This window comes from Erpetoichthys calabaricus, chromosome 12 (assembly GCF_900747795.2).
Source record: "Erpetoichthys calabaricus chromosome 12, fErpCal1.3, whole genome shotgun sequence".
NCBI classification, from domain to species: domain Eukaryota; kingdom Metazoa; phylum Chordata; class Cladistia; order Polypteriformes; family Polypteridae; genus Erpetoichthys; species Erpetoichthys calabaricus.
The window spans coordinates 81517256-81537255 of record NC_041405.2 but is presented as its reverse complement, the minus strand read 5'-3'; the positions used below and the strand labels follow the sequence as shown (position 1 = coordinate 81537255).

The following is a 20000-nucleotide window of genomic DNA, read 5'->3' as shown; positions in this document are numbered from 1 at the left end:
ATGTCAAATGGTTTCTTCTACAATAAATATGGAAAATGAAACATTCACTGCAATAGTTTCATATGTGTGCATATTTTTAAACCATGATTGTAATTGTCATTAGATTTAACCAGTTCCATTCTAAATAATGGACACAGGTAATTTGCTTAGCCACTGCATATAAAGCCATATCATCCATAGACTAGCAAATCATAAAGGTAGTGTAAACTGTCAAATGATTATGTTTTTTAAATACCGAATTGCAAGACATCGACTGTTTGACTTAACTTTAAGGATACAGACCCTAGCCCAAAAGAATACCGTGTTAAGCAATTGAAATGAGATTCATTCAACTTTGGTCAGAAAAGCAGGTTTACTCAAATGAATGGGAATATTTTAGTTTGAAACGCATGTCCCTACTCCTTCCTAAGCAAGTCAGTTTTTTGTAACTTTTGAATATACTATTTAATACTATTCTGGAAGTAGTTATGCTCTTGTGTCTAACTGTGAAATAGTAGGAAGAAAACCATTTTATGCAACATTGGTACTGTTTTGGAAATTAACCTTTAAAGCCTTAAGGTTTACTATTGCATTGTCCACATCACAAGAAAATGCTAAGTATAATAATGTACATCAAGCTTGGTTTTACAACTGATTTGAACAACAATGACTAAGTAAAAAAAGAATTAAAAAAAAAAAAACAAAAGATCTGAACTTTGGCTGAAGAAAACTATTTAGAAGGAACTCAAACACAGCTGATTTCAGCAGCTCACATACCATTAAAACTTTGGTTTTCAGTAACAGGGTTTTTGGAATATGTACATTATGTGAATTAAGTATTCAACAAGTCAACATTTTTCTCATTAAATACATTTCCAGTCCAGCTATGCACAAGAAATTTACACAAGACATGTTGTGCAATAAAATTGAATGACACAGGAAACAAAGTACTGAATATGCTAACCAAAATGTATTTAATACTTGTTGGAAAAGCCTTTGTTTGCAATGACAGCTTCAAGATGCTTCCTGTATGAAGAAACTAGTCTCTCACAGCAGTCAGGTAGGATATTTATCCAATTATTCTATAAAGACAGCTATTACATGTTAAAAATTTTGGAGGGCCAGCTGGTGAATTTTGATATTCAGTTCCACCCACAAATGTTCTATTGGGTTTAAGTCTGGTGATAAATGTGTTGGAATGCCCCAGTCTATTTTTTTAGTTCAGGAACCACTTGAAAAGTCTCCTTTACAGGATGTCTAGGATTGTTGTTTTCCTGTAAGGTCCACCAGTGCCTCATTCTCATTGTCCTGGTGGATGCCAACACAAGAATTTCCTAGCACATGGCTTCATTCATCTTCCCTTCAAAAATTTGGAAGGGTACCATGAGAAAAGAAACAGCCCCATTACATAATGCTTCAATCTCTGATCTTAACTGTAGGTATATATTTTTAGGGTCATACTCAGAGCCATTTCTATTTCAAATGTGGTGCATTTTATTACTGTTGAAAAGTTATATTTTTGTCTCATTTGACCAGACTTCATTCTCCCAGTAACCTACATGTTTCTACAAATGTTATGTAGCAAAACTTCAAAATGAGCTTCAACATTCCTTTTTGTTAGTAATGGAGTCTTCTGCGGTGATTGTGCACAGAGAATGTGGTGCTAGAGATCATTGCTTATTTGCTTTCCCTGTGACAAATGTACCTGCTGCTTCAAGGTCTTTCTGGACGTCTATTAAAGCGGTCATTGGCTTGTGGGCTACTCTTCTTTCTAACCTTCTGATTGACCAGTCAGAAATCCTACAAGGAGCTCCTAAGCATGACTAGTTGATGACTGAGTGATGTTCCTTCGCCTTGTGTATACAGTAACAGCCCCCAATGGTCCTTATAAGAAGATTTAGGATTTGACAAATCTGTCAATAACCAGTGCCACTGCTAAGTTGCTCAACAATCTTGATCTGAAGATCAATACTAGTACAATAAGATCAGTACTAACCCACCAACATGCACTATTCCAGATGATTCCTATGAACACAGGTAGGAGAACTAAATTGGTGGAATCCACTGGCTTACTGTTTTTTCTTATCATGTTCAATACTTCTTCCTGTGTCATTTCATTTTACTTCATGCAACTTTTTTTTTTTTTTTTTTTAATGAGTTGGAAAGTTGTGATTTCTTTGGCTGCAACTTTTTATTGGGAAATATGAATGCCTGCTCTAAATCTCGTGTGCACAGCAGCACTGGAAATGTGTTTAAGGAGTTTAAAAAAAAAAAAAAAAAAAAAAAAAAGATGCATTAATAACTTATTTCCCCCACTGCATGATACCAGGCTTGGGAGAAAGTGAGGAAACAATGAACTCTAAGTGCTTTGTCATATGAAAGGCAAAAAATAAAATAAATAAAAAGTGCACATTTAGTATAGGCAGATTATTTCTCATTATATCTAGAAAAGTCTGTATTAAAAAGGGATTAAAATAATCACTTACCAGTTGCAAAAGGTTGCCAGAAGACCCAGAGGAGAATTGAAACAGAGGAGAAAAAATTTTTTTTAGGATGATAACATTCTAAATGAAACCAAAAAAAAATGCACAAGAATTCCAAAAGTATCTTGGTCAACATTACATGTAAGTGTATAAATAAGAACAAAGGCGATACATTATTTTTTCTGCCTTATTTTGAAAGGTTATTTGAAAATATCTAGCCACTATTAACTACAATAATAATTAATGAAGTACACAGCAATTGGAATGTTTACCACTTGTGGTCTTCACATCATTATTGGTAACTTTAGCTCCAAATACAGCATCAAAATCTACATTCATTGTGGGAATCTGAACAGTCTGTGGCACTGAATGGGGATTAATACCTGGAAAAAGAACAGTAAAAGAAAAAGTATATCAACATTTAAATCTGCAAACTACTGTATACTTTTAGCACAAGGAAACCACAAAAACACCAATCTCTTCAACAGCCAGTCACATTTTAGTCTTGTTTTCTATAGTAAGTAACTCATTAGACAGTTAATTAAAATGTTTTTATCATAACACAGACTTGTCATTTAGAAAATGTTTTTCCCTGAAACATACTTGGTGGAAAAATTCATCTGATAGAAGATACAGTAAACATGCACATTAAAAATGGACTTTTATTAAAAAGTGAAGTCCTTCATAAACATGGTTTGCCCTGTGTAATTTCCACTGAACCTTTCAATTAAATGTTGCTGAATTAGCTGCACAAAATCAACGTAGAAGCATATTTTTTGAATTGCCTCTACCTTTCAAATATTGAAGCTGAGGTACATGAACAAAAAGCAAACTAAGTATTTAAACAGTTCAGGATTTAATTACAGGGGAAGGGAAGGAAAACAGAAAAAAAAAAAAAAAAAAAACCACAAAAAAAAAAAAAAAAAACACACACACACCTCCCCAGGCACTGCTGACGGCTGTGGAGATGGCTGGGGTGCTCTGAACAGTGGGGACAAACGCAGGTTGAAGGTCAAAGAAGTCACTGGTGAGGTTTGGCATGCTGCAGGGAAAAGAACACAAATGTGCTATTTATAGATATATATTTTTGGCTTATATGCTGGAACTACTGCGTTCTTCACACTAAAGAGAATGAGTACGAACATCAAATCGTTTGATCATGCATGCGAGTAAAAAATATATTTTTTGCTAACAGCACCAACGTGATGTTCTGATATTTGGTAGATATTTATACAGATACTTTTACAATTCTGTTAAAGTTGAAACATTAGTGCCTTTGACATTATTGCTTAACAAGAAGTGTGAATATTGAATATATTGCTTATATTTAGGAACTGAAGAAATGTCTGGAATATATACAATGAACTAGACTATCTGAACAAGTGGTTGAGGTTTTGTGCATCATAACTCTGAACTGGACAAGAACACAAACTGCAATTTGCAATTATGCTTCATCTGTATTACATTCTATGGAAACACTAACGGCAACATATGTACAGATAGAAATTTGGATAAAAAAAACATGGAGGAAAGTGTCTAGTATGTGGAAAACATCCTACACATTCAAGTAAAAAAATGATTATGGAGAAACCACAAAAACACCATGCTTTACATAGACTGGCTGGCCTTCATGACAGATCAGACATTCAATTACCTGAAGGGGAAAAAAAAATACAATATAACCACAAAAGTGTTTACACTGAATGTGCAAAATGCCTGATGTAAAGGTTAGGTTGATCTGCAACTCCAAACTGAGTGCTAGTATGCACGTGCAGGCCCTTATATGGTTTGGTTCCAGCCTTGAACCCAACATTGGTGGGATGGGCTCTAGCTCCTTTAGGACTGAAAACTGAATTAAGCAAAATTTGACAATGCAATGTTATTGTGAAGAGTGGTGAAACTGCACCCCATAATCTGAACATTTACTACCTATTGGTAGATGGAGCTGCTGCAGGAGTAGAAAACAAATCCAGAGCACTGCTGATATTGGCACTACCCCCTGACTGAGTGCTGGGGGAAACTGAGGGAGTCTGCATTCCAATCTCCTTCAGGCGCTGCTCCTGTCAAACAATAATACAAGTCAAAGAGATTCCTATAAAAAAAATTAATTTTAATTTAAAATTTTAAATATCTTTAAAAATTTGATCTTAAATATAATAAGTCTCCAAAAATTAGCTTAAAAACTTTGTAAGCATGCCAATCGCATGAAGTTATAAAATATTATAAAATTCAAGTGAATACTCTTATTGAAAGCCAAATGTTCAAGAAAAATAATACACAGAAGTGGGGCATTGTGGAGTGGTGTGCTTCCCCAAACTACAATATGAATTAACTAAACTGAAGAGCATTAAAAACTATTTTTGCAAATGAATAAATATCTAGCAGAAGTAAAACCAGATGACCCTTTGTAGTTTTGCTTAAATTAACAGTAGAAATAAAAAAAAAAAATGATCAAAAATAAATGTGAGGATAATGCAACACTAGAAAAACAAAGTTTGAGGTAGAAATGAAAAGCAAATTGAGATTGACTGTTAAATTAATACTAATTTTGCCTGGGGACTTAACACCTCCCAACTATGGGAGGACCAATACTATTAAGGAAGCTATGGTTGGGTGTCAGTTTGCATGTTCTCCCAGTGTCTGCGTGGGTTTCCTCCGGGCACTCCGGTTTCCTCCCACAGTCCAAAGACATGCTGGTTAGGTGGATTGGCGATTCTAAATTGGCCCTAGTGTATGCTTGGTGTGTGGGTGTTTGTGTGTGTGTCCTGCGGTGGGTTGGCACCCTGCCCGGGATTGGTTCCTGCCTTGTGCCCTGTGTTGGCTGGGATTGGCTCCAGCAGACCCCCCGTGACCCTGTGTTCGGATTCAGCGGGTTGGAAAATGGATGGATGGATGGATGGTTGGGTACCCATTTTCAATACATACATTTTCCACTTGTCAGGGTTGCTAGATGTAATTTCCTAAAATTGTCGTAATTGGAAATAAGCAATCCACTTCCATGTTATTAATCATCATCATCATGAAAACTAATGAATGGCCACAGTCCTTATATCTGAACTATTGTGTTACACTTTACCTCTAGTTATACCTTCTGCATTGTGTTTCTCTTTTTCAGGTTAATGTGATGATTTGGATACCATAAATATAAGAGATATACTACAAAATACCACGTGAGCACATAATTTGATTATACTTCCGATAGCCAGAACTGCAATATTTATTCAATATGCCAAACATATGGTGAAGGCAAGATAAATAAAGGTGAAAAGAAATGAGCCCAGCAAAAAAAAAAAAAAACTGAAAATTTTTAAAGCAGTTTGAAGTAAACCAAAAAAGAATACTACAGTTCTGAGAGAATCTTTTACACTCTGAAACTGGATAGAATGGTTTTCAAATAGCTGAACTGAAGGAATGCGGAAAGGAAACCAACCACAAAATTAAAAGAATGACAGAGGACTACTAAATTTAAGGCATGCAGTGGGTGACAACAAAAATGAACATGACATTACATATTTTCACTGCAAGTGCTTAAAATCAAAAAACCTCGATGTGCTAAACACAAAAATTATGAAATTTATATTAATACTGTATATAAATGCAGAAACTAATCACTGTCACAAGTTGACAATATGGCTGAAAATGACAGGATATTTTTATATACCTTTCAATATAGACTTTGGTGATACGAGACAGTGAAAGTCAGTGAGAAACACAGTCAGATTGTGAATAAGACACAGGATCAATATGATGTATGATTTAGATTTTCAATTATTTTAGAACATATGACATTTTAATATGATACCAAAATGACAAAATGTTTGCCCAAGTATGCCGAGGAGTTCATGTACCTAAGCCACTTCAGAAGCTATTAGAGGATGTATAGCTCACACTGCCTCATTCACACTTCCAAGTCAAGAGGTTGTCCTTAATGAATGGTGCAATGTGATTTATACTGGCATTTATTTATCTTTGAACATAGACAGGTAATTTGAATTTAGTTAGCTTGTATTTCTGAGCAAATTTTTATTATATGTTGTGTATACTGTGTAAGGGTGGTGGTGCAGAATTGATATAAAAAAAGTGCTACTTTACTGTTTTATGTAACCACATACTTGCTTTTTACTATGATCTTTTCAATTAATATTTGCATCCTGCAGAGAAAGGGGAGGGTAAAACACTGACTGCTAAATAGGAGTTAACTCGTACTAGGCAATCTATAGACAGACACCACACCTACGAGTTGCCTCACAAAACTATCTGCAGGGCTGTAGCAGCAAATACAGTATATTTGTGGGTAACACATGAACAGAGATCAGAAAGTTCCCGAAATAATTTTTAATTCTTAATCTTATACCTTGAGCGACTGTAACCTAGCCTGTTCCTCCTCTAGTGCTTGTTGTTTTTCCTTCTCATCCATACGGCTAAAAGACATGCCTGTGTTTGAAAGAGTGGATACAGCACTGGACAAGGTGCTTGCTCTGTGAAAAAAGAAAAACTTGATATTTGCATACATATACTGTTTTCATCAGGAGCATATATACACATTTTGCAATGTAATGAAACTACTTCAAAAACCGGCACTTGTTTAATCCATTATAACTTTTAGCTAAACAAAAGGTTAATATTTGTATGACAGTTTGATCACCATATGAAATCTAATGCTTAAAGTGCATAGATTTATTCTACAAAGTGATAATTTCTTTTCTTGTTAAATTTGGTTAGATTTAAGAAAGTATATTTTAAACAGTTATATTTTTTCTGAAGAAACAGGTAATATAAAAATTAAAGTGTGAGTTCATATGTATCCTTACATTTAAATAGAGCAAAGTCAAATAAAGCCCAAGCCATGTTTTTATGTCTGTGCCAAAAGACTGTTCCAAACAATAAATAATATTGCAAATGGCAGACACTGTATCCTTTCTGTGGCAAGTGATGTCTACATTAAAAAGGGTGGTGTCTCAATATCTAATATGCATTGCCACATTCATAAAACACAGTTATTACATACCTGCTTGCTGCTGATAACTCCTTGGTTTTCTTGCCTTCCAGAGATGCTAGATGCTGCTCAAGAGCTTCTAAGAGACTACTTGGGGCCTATAGTTTGGGGGTAAAAAAGTTATAAACCAACAAAACGTACATGCTTGACCAAAGTCTTATGCTGGTCTTCAAAAATATTAATGGTACACATAAAAACACAAAACTGGGCAACATTCAATACAAATACACAATTCTTCAAAGTCATGGTATCATGCCTTTAGTGTTACATACACTGATCTTTGGAAATTAAAGAAAAGAAAAACAAAGATACAGGGCTGAGCAATCATCATGCTTTTTTATTTATTTTTTAAATTCCTGCATGCTAGCATATATACAGGCCTGGAACATATCTGAAGTGTTTTGCTTGTACAAAATGTTCATCTTTGTAAAATTATATACACAAGCAGGGGCACCCAGAGGTGTATATATGCCATCACTCTCCCCATTTCTCTAAAACATACACAAAATGTACTTTTGGTTTCCAAGTCCTTTTTGCCCCCCAAAAACTACATAGTTCGAAAATCAGAATTAGTGAAATGAACCTGCTTACTAAGATTTAGAGGCAAGCACAAAATTGTACCAAACAGGACCATGACATTATCCTACTTCTTTATTACAGTAATGATTCTTGAATTATGAAGCAATGTTGACGTATTAGTTTTAACTGACTTTAATGACAGGTTGACACTAGTTTGACAGTATGAATTATAGGTAAAGTAATTCATATAAAATTAAGCAGATAAAAGGGAGTTATGGGAAAATATCACAATATAATTGCTAAAATTACTTATTTATGACCAGTGCAAAATGTATAATGGAAAAAAAAAAAACCCAGAAGACAGTCAGGCTTTTAAAGCCTGACTAGGACTCCAGACATACCAGAAACTTCAACAAAGATTAATTCCCTCTGTTTACTGGTCAAGTTCAGGACATTTTAAAATAAAGGTAATTAACATATCATTGAATATTTCTTCATCTAGAATTGCTATTTGTCTCAAAATTTTATTTAAAAATACTTCATTTGAATAATGTTGACAAAATTTTGACATCGAAGCTTTCAAATACCCTAAAAAGCTTATTCAAGGACTGCATTATACACAAAGTGTTAAATGCAATTAAACCTGTGCGTCATAGACAGTATCCAATAAACAAGTGAATTTCTTTTCTGGATTGTGTTGGTGCTAGAATCACCTGGCTCAAACTATGATTGCAAGACAGAATTCAGTGGGGAGGGAAAGAAAAAAAAAATTTAAAAAGCTCACAAACAAACAAACAGACAACCAGCAACTGACCTAAAATCAGCTTTTACAATCTGGGCAATTTGTGCATTTATGCGAAATAACAACTATTAAGTAATTATATTAATGAAATTATGGTTAAGTCAAAACAAATACATATTTTTCAGATTTTTAATAAATATAAACCTGCTACTGGCACTATTTTTTTAAAATGTCATATATGAATTACTTTGGCTTGCCCACGTTTACAGCCAATTAATTTTACAACCTTGTATTAAACATGCCAGAAAAGAAGCTGGAAGCCAAAGCATGAGATTACATAATGACAGTTATTTGTTATATTATAGAAATATTTAAAGACAACGTATTTCTGCAATAAGGGGTATAAGAAACACAAAAGGGAACAAAACAAAAATGTTACAGAAAACTGAAAGACCTTTTGGAACAGTGTTTGCTGCTCTCCTCATGACTGCCTGAGAGTGCTATTATTGACCTGATTGAACCTCCATTTACCTGGGGGGGGCGGGGGGGGGGGGAAATGTTTTTGCCCCAGCTTTGGAGAACACCAAAGTCTGCAGTCTAAAAACACAAAATGACTTACTTCTGGGTTAGATAAAAAAAATCATCAGATTAGAAGGCTCAAATACAACTCATCCATTTCTAAAACATAAATTTAAAAGGACAGCCAGTAATTCTTTATCCAGAATACTTTGTGTGGGGGGAAAAAAAAAATTCTGAAAAAAATATACAATGGGCATTTCCTATATACCCTATATAACACTAAATTACACTGTTATGAAAAATAATTTCGTTGTTTGCCAATCATTTTTAAACCACTAAACTATAATTGCACAAGAAAAATATTTATTTTGATAATCCTGTTTAAGAGCATTCATGTGAAGTTAAATAATGTAATTTACAATTAAAAAATTTCTTAAAAGTTAATTTGTTCATTTTCTCTTTTAAAATCCCAGAATCAAATTTATTGTCAATGATAACTGTTAGCAGCTCTGTCTTTCAGTTGAGCAAATATAATAACAGCAACATGCAAGCCTGGAAGGTGAAAGGGAATGGAGATGTTAAAATGAAAGCACACATGGAAAATTGAAGATGAAATGTACACTGACCTGTGTAAGATCTGGAATGTCACCCTGATCAATTCCAACTTGCTGTGTCACAAAAATAAAAATAGGAGGAAATAAGAAAGAAAAAGAAAAAAAAAAACAAAAAACAAAACAAAAACATACAAAAAAGGACTATTACTACATGCAGTGATTACAAAACATGAAAAGGATTTTTCATGCTTACACAGACTGGACTGAAATGGATAGCACATTTAAATGCTTAGGACTGGTGCAGTACTGTGGCCAGGTCTTGTGATATGTAGCACTCACTAAACCAAAACAGGATGACGACAAACAAAATAAATAATTTTGAATACATTTTGGTGCCGCATGCACACAATGAAAGAAAAAAAAATCCACTAACAAAAACAAAAAGCAAACAAAGCAATAAGCAAACATATACGATACATACATTCAAACATGATAAAGCCTACAATCACAGATGTTTAGAATCTGATTTTGTGTCTGCTGCAATACAGACTTGTATGACTTCTACATTTTAATGGTTCACCCATAAAAGCAGTGTAAATTTAAGCCAGACAGAGCTGGAAATAAAAGTAGTACCACATTATAAACCAAAAACAAGCATCTCAACAACAAATTTATTTAGCTTGTTGAACTTCCAGAGTTGTAGATTCATGGTTTAGCTTGCACATGGCTTGTGAAGAATTTTTATCATTAAGTCTGTGTTTGTGTGGGACTTCCCCAGTTTTTCTTGGTCATTCCAAAGATGTGCAGGTTAGTTTAAGTTCCACCTTTAAACTAGCACAGTATGACCAAGTGTGTGTAAAATTAGACTGGCATCCCATTTAGTGCCATTTCCTGCTTTAAACTACATACTGCCAGTGTAGGCACCAGCTCAATCTGATCCAGAAATGGATTACCGACTTTGAAAATGAACTGATGGATATGAGAATTACTTTAAAACAAAATCTAATAACTGCATTTAAAATAACTACTTAAATTATTTTGAACTTACAAAAATATGTGCTTCAACGTAATACTAGGTGATTTTTGCATTCTGGGACCATTTAAACCAACCATCTCTTTCAAATTTTTGTCTGAATAGCTTCAACTTTTATAAATGAAACTGACTTTTTTTTATATTAAAAAAAAGCCATTAGGATTTATTTCCATCAATAATTTCTACTACTGATTCCAGCCAGCAATATGCATGTTTAAACTTTTGTGGACAGAAACATGAATACCACACAAAAACTGTCCTTGACTTGGTTTGTCTGTTGCACACATTGGAGCTGTAGAAATTTTAAACAGGGAAAAAAAAAAAAAAGTCTCATTGCATAAACCTTTTTTCTAGTTATCCGTACTATTAGAGACCTTAGAGACCAGAACACAGAGTCACTGGAAGCTCTTTTGTATATAGAATAGCACAAGGTAAGAAAATTAATTTTCAAAAATTCAGATAAGGGAACATATTCTAATGACTAGTAAATTATTCAATATAATGGCTTTGCAGATGCCCTTACCAAAAGCCAAAGTAAGGAAAAAAAAAAGTAGGGGGGAAAAAATACCTACAGTCAAGCGATAATTTTGTACTGTATGTCATTTTTATATTTTTGTTTATGCAACATTTATAGAGCACAAGAAGCTACACTAAAAATTCTACATGGAAACTGCAGGCGGTTCAAATATATACAGTATATCCTGGATGAGACCAGGGTAGAAAGAACAAGAGCTCCACAATCTAAGGGGGATGGAGGGAAGACAAGAAGGGATATGGAGTATAAACCTTTTCCCACCAAAATAGCTAATGAATATTTTTTTTTAAATTGTAGGGGTGTTGCCAACCAGAATGTATTCAACACTTTTTGCCCGTTTAGCACCTTCACTACTTCCTGAAGAACATACTGCCAAACGTTTCCTTAACTCCTAAGTGTAAACGTACATGTAGCCATTACTTTTTTTTTGTACCCACATCTAAATATCTTTAAGTCTATATTTACTTCTAGTTGACAAAATTAATTAATTAATTTGTTATTTGTTTAATTAACAGCTCTATGTTACACACAAACCATCTGATTTATGGTGCCTTGCAAAATTACTTTCTTGACCAACTCTTAAATTTCTCTGAAAAGTCCTACACTGAAATTTTTCTCGCTGATATTTTTATTTCATAGCACTGAAATATCCGTTTACAATGTGAAACTTTTTAAATTAAAAAAGGGAATTAGGATATTTGCATAAGTATTCACTCCCCTCACTTTTTTTTTGTAGAACCACCTTTTCAAGCAATAGCAGCTTTAAAAGTGATTTGTTTTCATCTGTTACTTACCACATGTTGTCTGTAATGATGGGCGAGCAATATTTTTAATCTCAGGTTTACATGCAGAATGGAGATCAAAGTTTATAATGCAACACAAGACAGTGGGGTCCAGTAATAGTCCAATACAACAGCAAACAATATTAAAATGTCCATGAGGGGTGAAAAAAAAAAAAAAATTATATATCTCAAGCTGTTCCCAAAATACAAAACCCGTGGCGCAGTGGTAGTGCTTCTGCTTTGCAGTAAGGAGACTGTGGAAGATTGTGGGTTCGCTTCCTGGTTCCTCCCTGTGTGGATAGCGCTTTGAGTACTGAGAAAAGCGCTATATAAATGTAATGAATTATTATTATTATTATTATACACTTTTTGCTAAAATATTATTTAGCAAAAATGCATGTGTTTTGAACTTTGTGAGCATAAGACTGGATAACTGACATGTGAAATATGTTGCACAAGCAAGCTGATATCTTTCACCAAGGAATTTTAATGTTATTTTGCTCTTTAAGGAGACACTTTCAAATATATAAGACATTACTGCAAAATATCAATTGATATAAAGTATTTATTTTGGCAATACCAGTGAATCATGCAGCACAACCAGAACCTACCACAATGTACAATTGTTTTTAAAAACTGTTTTGACCAACTCTGTTGCCCCTGAAGACTAGCACAGATTCACTGAACAGGATATTAAGGTCAATAATGAGCATTTTGAGTAAGTTTCTGTGAGCAGGCGAATTATTTTTCAAATAGCAATAAGTGTCCATATAAAATGGAAATTACTAAATGTAAAAACATATGTTAAATAGCCTGATCATTTGTAGGTGGACTTAAATAAGACCATCTTGATGGAGTCCTGAAGTATAATATATATTTGTGTTATTCAGTGAACTCAGGATAGGTTAGGATATTTGCAGTGAAACCAAGTGGTCTTAATGAAATGAGTGTGCTAATGTACAGTTATTGAAATTACAAACAAATATAATTAAAAAAATTATGATTTATTAGCAGATTTCCACACCACCCTTGGGTACAGCCCCAACATCAGTCTTCATTTTTCTACTTTAACAGTCAAAATCTTAAAAAAAAAAAAAAAGTGTGCACAAAATAAACAATGAATGAAACTTAAACAATATAGAACAGCAGAGGACATACACCCTCAAATGAAATGCTGCACTTGATGCATGTGACACAAACAAAAAAGCACAGCTTCCTTCTTGTTCTTGTTTGAACATGTCTGCTACAGGCTGCAATCCTACTATCATTGTCCTTTTCAAAAAGCTTACAAACAGCTGGTCTCATTGCAAACAATCTAATAGATGCTTTTTTCAGTATCCTCTCCATTTAGCCTAGCCCAATATAAAATGCAGGAGAACACTGCAATAAGCTTGCTGCAATTTTCCAATTATACACACACACACAATATATATGGATATTGTTCTTTCCAAAATTATTGGCACCCTTGGGAGCGACTAGCAAAAAGGGTTATAAAATATTTACCCTTTGTTGAATCAGGTTAATCACATACTGAAACAATGAGAGAAATACAGCCTTTAACTGAAGTAAACTTTGCTCTGAGGGGGGAAAAAAAAAAAAAGAAAAAAAAAAAAAACCATCATCAATAATTTTTTTTTTTTTTAAAAAAAAAGCTGTATGTGCCACAATTATTAGCACCCCTAAAATTCATATGAACAGAGTGTAACTGAAGTATTTCTCCCCATTTATATCTTGCTTTTTTACGTTGATTAGATTGTGTAGCAACTTTCAAGCAGTGATCCATGACTTCCTATTTCACTGGGGTATAAATATTAGGTGGCACAAAGGATAAATTGCCTTATTCATTCATCAACATGGGAAATATGAGACAACAAGGGAAAAGGGGATTGAATGGCGCAAGTCAGGGAATGGTTATAAATAGCTACTCGCCTGAACATGCCCACATCTACAGTCAGGGCAATAATTAGAAAGCTGAAATTAAATGGAACAGTTACCAACTTGCCTGGAGAGGACACAAGTTTATTTTGCCCACCCACCCCACAAACACAGTGAGGAGAATGGAGGTGGGGGGGGGGGGGGGGGGGGGGGGGGGGGGGGGGGGGGGGGGACAGTGAAAGTAACATCATGGAGTCACCACATCTCCAAAACTACCATCAAACACCAGCTCCATATTACCTGAAAGGAATGCCAGAAAAAAAAAGAAAGACTTTCCTGTCATTTAAGCATAAAATGTAAATGCCTTGAGATTGCTAAACACTATTAGAACTCTGACCATGTTCTATGGTCAAATGAAACAAAAACTGAGCTTTTTGGCAACCAACACTCAAAGTGGGTTTGTCGTAAAAATGATGGTTATGCCAAAAATAACATGTTTTGGGACTATTTTTTCCTTCAAAATGGCTTGGAAACCTTATTTAAGAACATGGCATCATGAACTTCATAATATACCAGGAGAGTTAAATTAAATATGTCTGTCTTTGCTAAGAAACTAAAACTGGGTTATCATTGGACCTTCCAAATAGGAAGCCAAGCTAATTTAAGTCCTTGGACCTAAACTACACTGAAAACCTGTGGGGTGAGCTGATGAATAGAATACATAAGACAGGACCTAGGACCCTGAATACTCTGGAGAGATTCTGTAAAGAGGAATGATCTCAGATTCCATGCTTTATATTCTCCAAACTTATAAGATGTTCCAGGAGAAGACTCAGTGCTATTTTACTGGCAAAGGAAAGTTGTAAAAAGTATTAAATGCAGGGGTGCCAACAATCATGGCATTTGTGGTTTTGTTAAAAATTATTATTTCTTGATGAAGAGACTTATTTTCTTTCTGCGAGTAAATTAACTTCAGTTAAAAGTTGACTTCCGTTATTTTTTTACAGCAAGAGATTAATTTATCAAAAGGTGTTTTTTCTTTTATATAGCCTTTTTACTAATTTTTTTCCACAGTGGTGCTAATTGTGGAGGGGATTGCATAGATCACTTATACTGCATATATACAGTGGTATCATGGTAATTCTATGATCAGCAAATAATATTAATGGCTACTGTCAGCAAGTGGAAAATGTGAGGTAGAGAAAAAAAAGTCAGAGTTGTCATGAAGATAAACTCAAATATCTTCTGTTTTAATCAAAAAATCTGACAGCAATTCCTTGTTGATAAATTTTGTAAGTCTGCTGAGGTCTAACACTATCAGCATTACACTGGAATGACACTACTCCTAAATACTGTGTTAGCCTTAATACCAGTGGTTCTCATACTCAATTCTTGGGGCCTCATTAGGATGCAGGCTTTTGTACGAGCCATTTTTAAAAGTAGTCAGTTATTTTCACATTTAAATGATTATATTTAATTTAGCTGGGCTTTCTCTTCTTTAATTTTGTATTTATAAAAGCACAGCAATGTAACCTTTACATTTAAAGGGTATTTATAAACATGTGTATTATGGTTTAGATTAAAATGCTTAACTCTGTTGTTTTTCGATTAAATTGCCATTTTCTGTGTCAATTGTTCCCTTAATTGTATCCTAATAACAATGAACAATGACCAGACATCATGAATCTGAATACCGAAAGGCAGCAACTATTTCAGCATCAAGCCCACTAACCCTTTAATAAATAATGGAAAAATAACTAGAACATCAGAATGAAAATCAATGATGAAAAACATTAAAAAAAACAAATGTTAAAAAACAAAAACCCACTAAATTAACCACATGTAATATGCACAGTGTTTGGTACATTATAATGAAAATTAACTAAACCTAGGTATACAAATTTCTGCATTGACCCAACATACATAGAATGTGGGTAAGTAGCAGTTTTTATTGGCTAGGGGGAAAAATGAGACCTTGATTGTAACAAAAACCTTCAGTGACAAACTGAGTGTGGGAACCAAAGTGTGACAGAAACCTATTGATGGAATTTTGGAAGCTGTACATTGAAAATACTACATTCTTATATTATATATATATATATATATATATATATATATATATATATATATATATATATATATATATATATATATATAAATAAATAGAAAACAATGAGTAATCCAGTTTAGCAAATATCCTTAATTGAAAAAGGTACCAAATTAAAGAGAATAATTTAAAGCAAAATTATCTTCGGTTTCAAAATTTAATAACATACTCTAGGATGGAAGATAAGCTACTTAATTTATTTTACTAATTAACTAAGTTGAGAATCTTTACTTTCTGATATTTTCCATATTACCATGCTTCTAGTTGATAACATTAAACTACTTTTTCACACAAGGCAACAAGCAGATGCATATTTATATAGTCAATAATTAGATAATTTCATAAATTACTGCATTTGCTTTTAAAATCCTTTTCCATAATATATGGTTGATTAAGGCTGCATTATGTCACATTATTTAGATGTCTGTTAACAAATCATACAGGGAAGTATTTGAAAATGAGTATTGTATAAAGAAAATGATTGATCCGATTTTTTTATGAGGTAATGTCCAAAATGATTCTGAGCGATTATAAATGGCCTGGAGCTCATGAAATTTTAAAGGGAGAGAACGACTGACAAGACAGTGCTGCACCAGCCCTGAATGGTACTTCCCCCTACCCCCAATTTTGCTTTTCACACAACAAAACTTGCATACTACCTCAGCAACTTTCAAAAACTCTGACAGCTTTGTCATCCTGTAGAGGAATTTCTTATAAATATCGAGGGCTTCTTTGCACTGGTTCTTTTTCATGTCAAAATATTTCTCTGAGGAAAAAAAAGAAAAAGACAACTAAACAAAAAGTACTAACATTACTTTAACAGTTTCTGATTTTTTGAATTGAACATGACAACAGAATGCAAATTGCATATGCATATTCACATGAAATTGCCTTATTAGGGGTTCAATAGTTTACAGAAACAGATGACTTGTTCATATTATTAGTTAACTGAGAAAACAATATTTAATCAAATGCCTGTGATTATTATATATAACTCGATCAAAAAGAATTTCAGTGTGAACATACACTGTACATAGTACAGTGAAATGAAAATTCTTACTTGCATATGTCCCACAGTCTTGTGATAGTAGTACAATATCAACAACAAAACAATGAATATAACCCAGACAAGGAAACTGTGCTACATGTCAAAGTGGCTTGCATTCACAGACTTCTTAAAAGAAGTCTTTAAAAATTAAAATTTGTCTTCTTGAGATACAGGCAACATTTTTTCCTAAGCAAAAAAAATTGATAATCAAGTCCATTGAAGGACACATGGAAAAGACACATTCACTCTGGGTGTATTTAGAGTTGCTGATTAACCTGGGACTAAACAAAAAGTCTAGGTATCTAGACAACAACCCTTGCATATATCAGGTGAACATGTCAGCTCCATGCTGGGTTTGTGATTTGAATCCAGTCTCCTGGAGATCTAGAGCAGAACAAATCCCGTGTTTTGCAAAAGATAAAATGTAAATTTGACTTTAAGATATGGTGGAAAACATGATAATGGTTGATCTGTCCATTTAAAAAAGGGGTAAAAACACTCAAACTTTGTTTTGGGAAGAATGCATTTGTAAATTATACATACATACATACTATGCCATTAATGAAGAAGTTGTTTACTTTTGTTGCACAAATAAAAACCATGCACCACACACATTAAGTATACTAGCCAACCTGCGGCGTAGCATACGCCGCATAATTATGTATTGATGGGTGACCACTTCCTGAACGACACAGTTGTCAATACTTGTAGTCACAGTTGAGAAACACTTTTTAAATGTCTTTTAAGCACAGGGGAAACAATGAACATGTGAAACATCCGGAATGTAATAAGCCACCAAGAAAAGTAAAACTGCAACAATGCTACCTACAAAAGTTAAAACAAATTCGAGCCCCGTGTATTTTTTAACTGCCTTGTGGGGCTGTAGTAGTGTTGCTGCTTTGCGGTAAGGAGACTCTGGAAGATTGTGTGTTGGCTTCCCGGTTCCTTCCTGTGTGGATAGTGCTTTGAATACTGAGAACACCGCTATATCAATGTAACGAAGTATTATTATTCCTATGTGTCCAGCGCGCTCTCTCTCTCTCGTGTGTGTGTGTATCACATACTCTCGCTCTCTCGCTGCACGTGGTCCAGTAGGCAAACGCCGCAAAAATAATATATTGATAGCTGAACACTTCCGGAAAGATACAGTTGTCTAAAAGGAGAGAAAAAAATGAACATTTGCAAAATCCGTAACGGTGCTTTCAGTAAGTACAATGCACACGCGTTTAATTTGTCGGCCAGTTTTTGCCAGCCAACCGCCGTCGCACGGTCATTCAGCGATTCAGTTCCGAGACAAACATGCCTCTTCTTACCTGGTCCTCCCCCGTCCACCTTCGTTCTCTAAGCTTACACACCCCCTGGTCATGTGCCCGCTTGCAAGAGCAACTCACGGAGACCCGCCCACCAACATTAAGACCATTGCGTAGTTCAGGGGTGGGCAGATTCAGTCCTGGAGGGCCGCAGTGGCTGCAGGTTTTTGCTCCAACCCAATTGCTTAATAAGAAGCCCTTATTGCTCAAGTAACACTTCAGCTTCACTTTAGTTGTTTCGCTCGTTAAGATTTTGAACCCTTATTGCTTATTTTAGTCTTAAACAGCTGTATTCTTGGTTTTTAATTGCTCCTAATTAGCAATACCACGCAAATGACAAAAGAGACCAGCATTTCTCCATTTAGCTTGTTTTCATTTACACCTGTGTGTATTTATCATGCACTATTTGGTTTAATTAAATACTTGGAAGGAAAGTGAAGAGAAAAAAGCGAAGCACTGAGAATTATTCATCTGTTTTAGACTTCAAATCATTTGGATGATATCCTTAGAAAGGAAAATAAATCTAGGATATGAGAATGACATGGCAGAGGTAAAGCACTAGCAAGCCATGCAATTAAATAATTGACAAGGATTGGTTTTTAATTAAGCAACTGGGTTGGAACAAAAACCTGCAACCACTGCAGCCCTCCAGGACTGAATCTGCCCACCCCTGGCGTAGTTGAGAAACACTTTTTTAATGTCTTTTAAGCACAGGGGAAACAATGTACATGTGAAACATCCGTAATGTAATAAGCCACCAAGAAAAGTAACATGCTATGCACAGAAGTGAAAACAAATTCAAGCCCGGTGTATTTTTTAACTGCCTTGTGGGGCTGTAGTAGTGTTGCTGGTTTGCAGTAAGGAGACTCTGGAAGATTGTGTGTTCGCTTCCCGGTTCCTTGCTGCGTGGATAGCGCTTTGAATACTGAGAACACCGGTATATCAATGTAACGAAGTATTATTATTCCTATGTGTTCATCGCGCGCTCTCTCTCCCGCCCACGCGCGTGTTCGTGTGTGTGTGTGTGTGTGTGTGTGTGTGTGTGTGTGTGTGTCACACGCTCTCGCGCTCTCTCTCTCGCTCACTCGCTGCACGTGGTCCTGCAGGCAAACGCCGCAAAAATAATATATTGATTGCTGAACACTTCCGGAAAAACACAGTTGTCTAAAAGGAGGGAAAAAAATGAACATTTGCAAAATCCGTTATTCTGCTTTCAGTAAGTACAATGCACACGCGTATAATTCGTTGGCCAGTTTTTGCCAGCCGACCGTCGTCGCACGGTCATTCAGCGATTCAGTTTCGCAACAAACATGCCTCTTCTTACCTGGTCCTCCCCCCTCCACCCTTGTTCTCTAAGCTTAAACACCCCCTGGTCACGTGCCCGCTCGCAAGAGCAACTTGCGGAGCCCCGGCCACCAACTTTAAGACCATTGGATAAAGCAGGTGAGACGCTAATTAAACAGAGATTTTTAAAGACTGCTTCCTTCATTGTGTTTTGAGAGGGAAACATTCAATTGT

At 34.9% G+C, this 20000-nt stretch overlaps 1 protein-coding gene across 1 annotated transcript in view; it reads right to left on the bottom strand.

Annotated features, from left to right (window-relative positions):
- The window catches only part of si:ch211-200p22.4 (phosphatidylinositol-binding clathrin assembly protein), a 153690-nt gene that overhangs the window by 36574 nt on the left and 97116 nt on the right, over positions 1–20000 (bottom strand). The window contains 7 exon segments of the mRNA XM_051935113.1: positions 2735–2845; positions 3401–3504; positions 4392–4522; positions 6817–6940; positions 7471–7556; positions 9865–9906; positions 16784–16890. Coding sequence (XP_051791073.1) covers positions 2735–2845; positions 3401–3504; positions 4392–4522; positions 6817–6940; positions 7471–7556; positions 9865–9906; positions 16784–16890 — 705 coding nt within the window.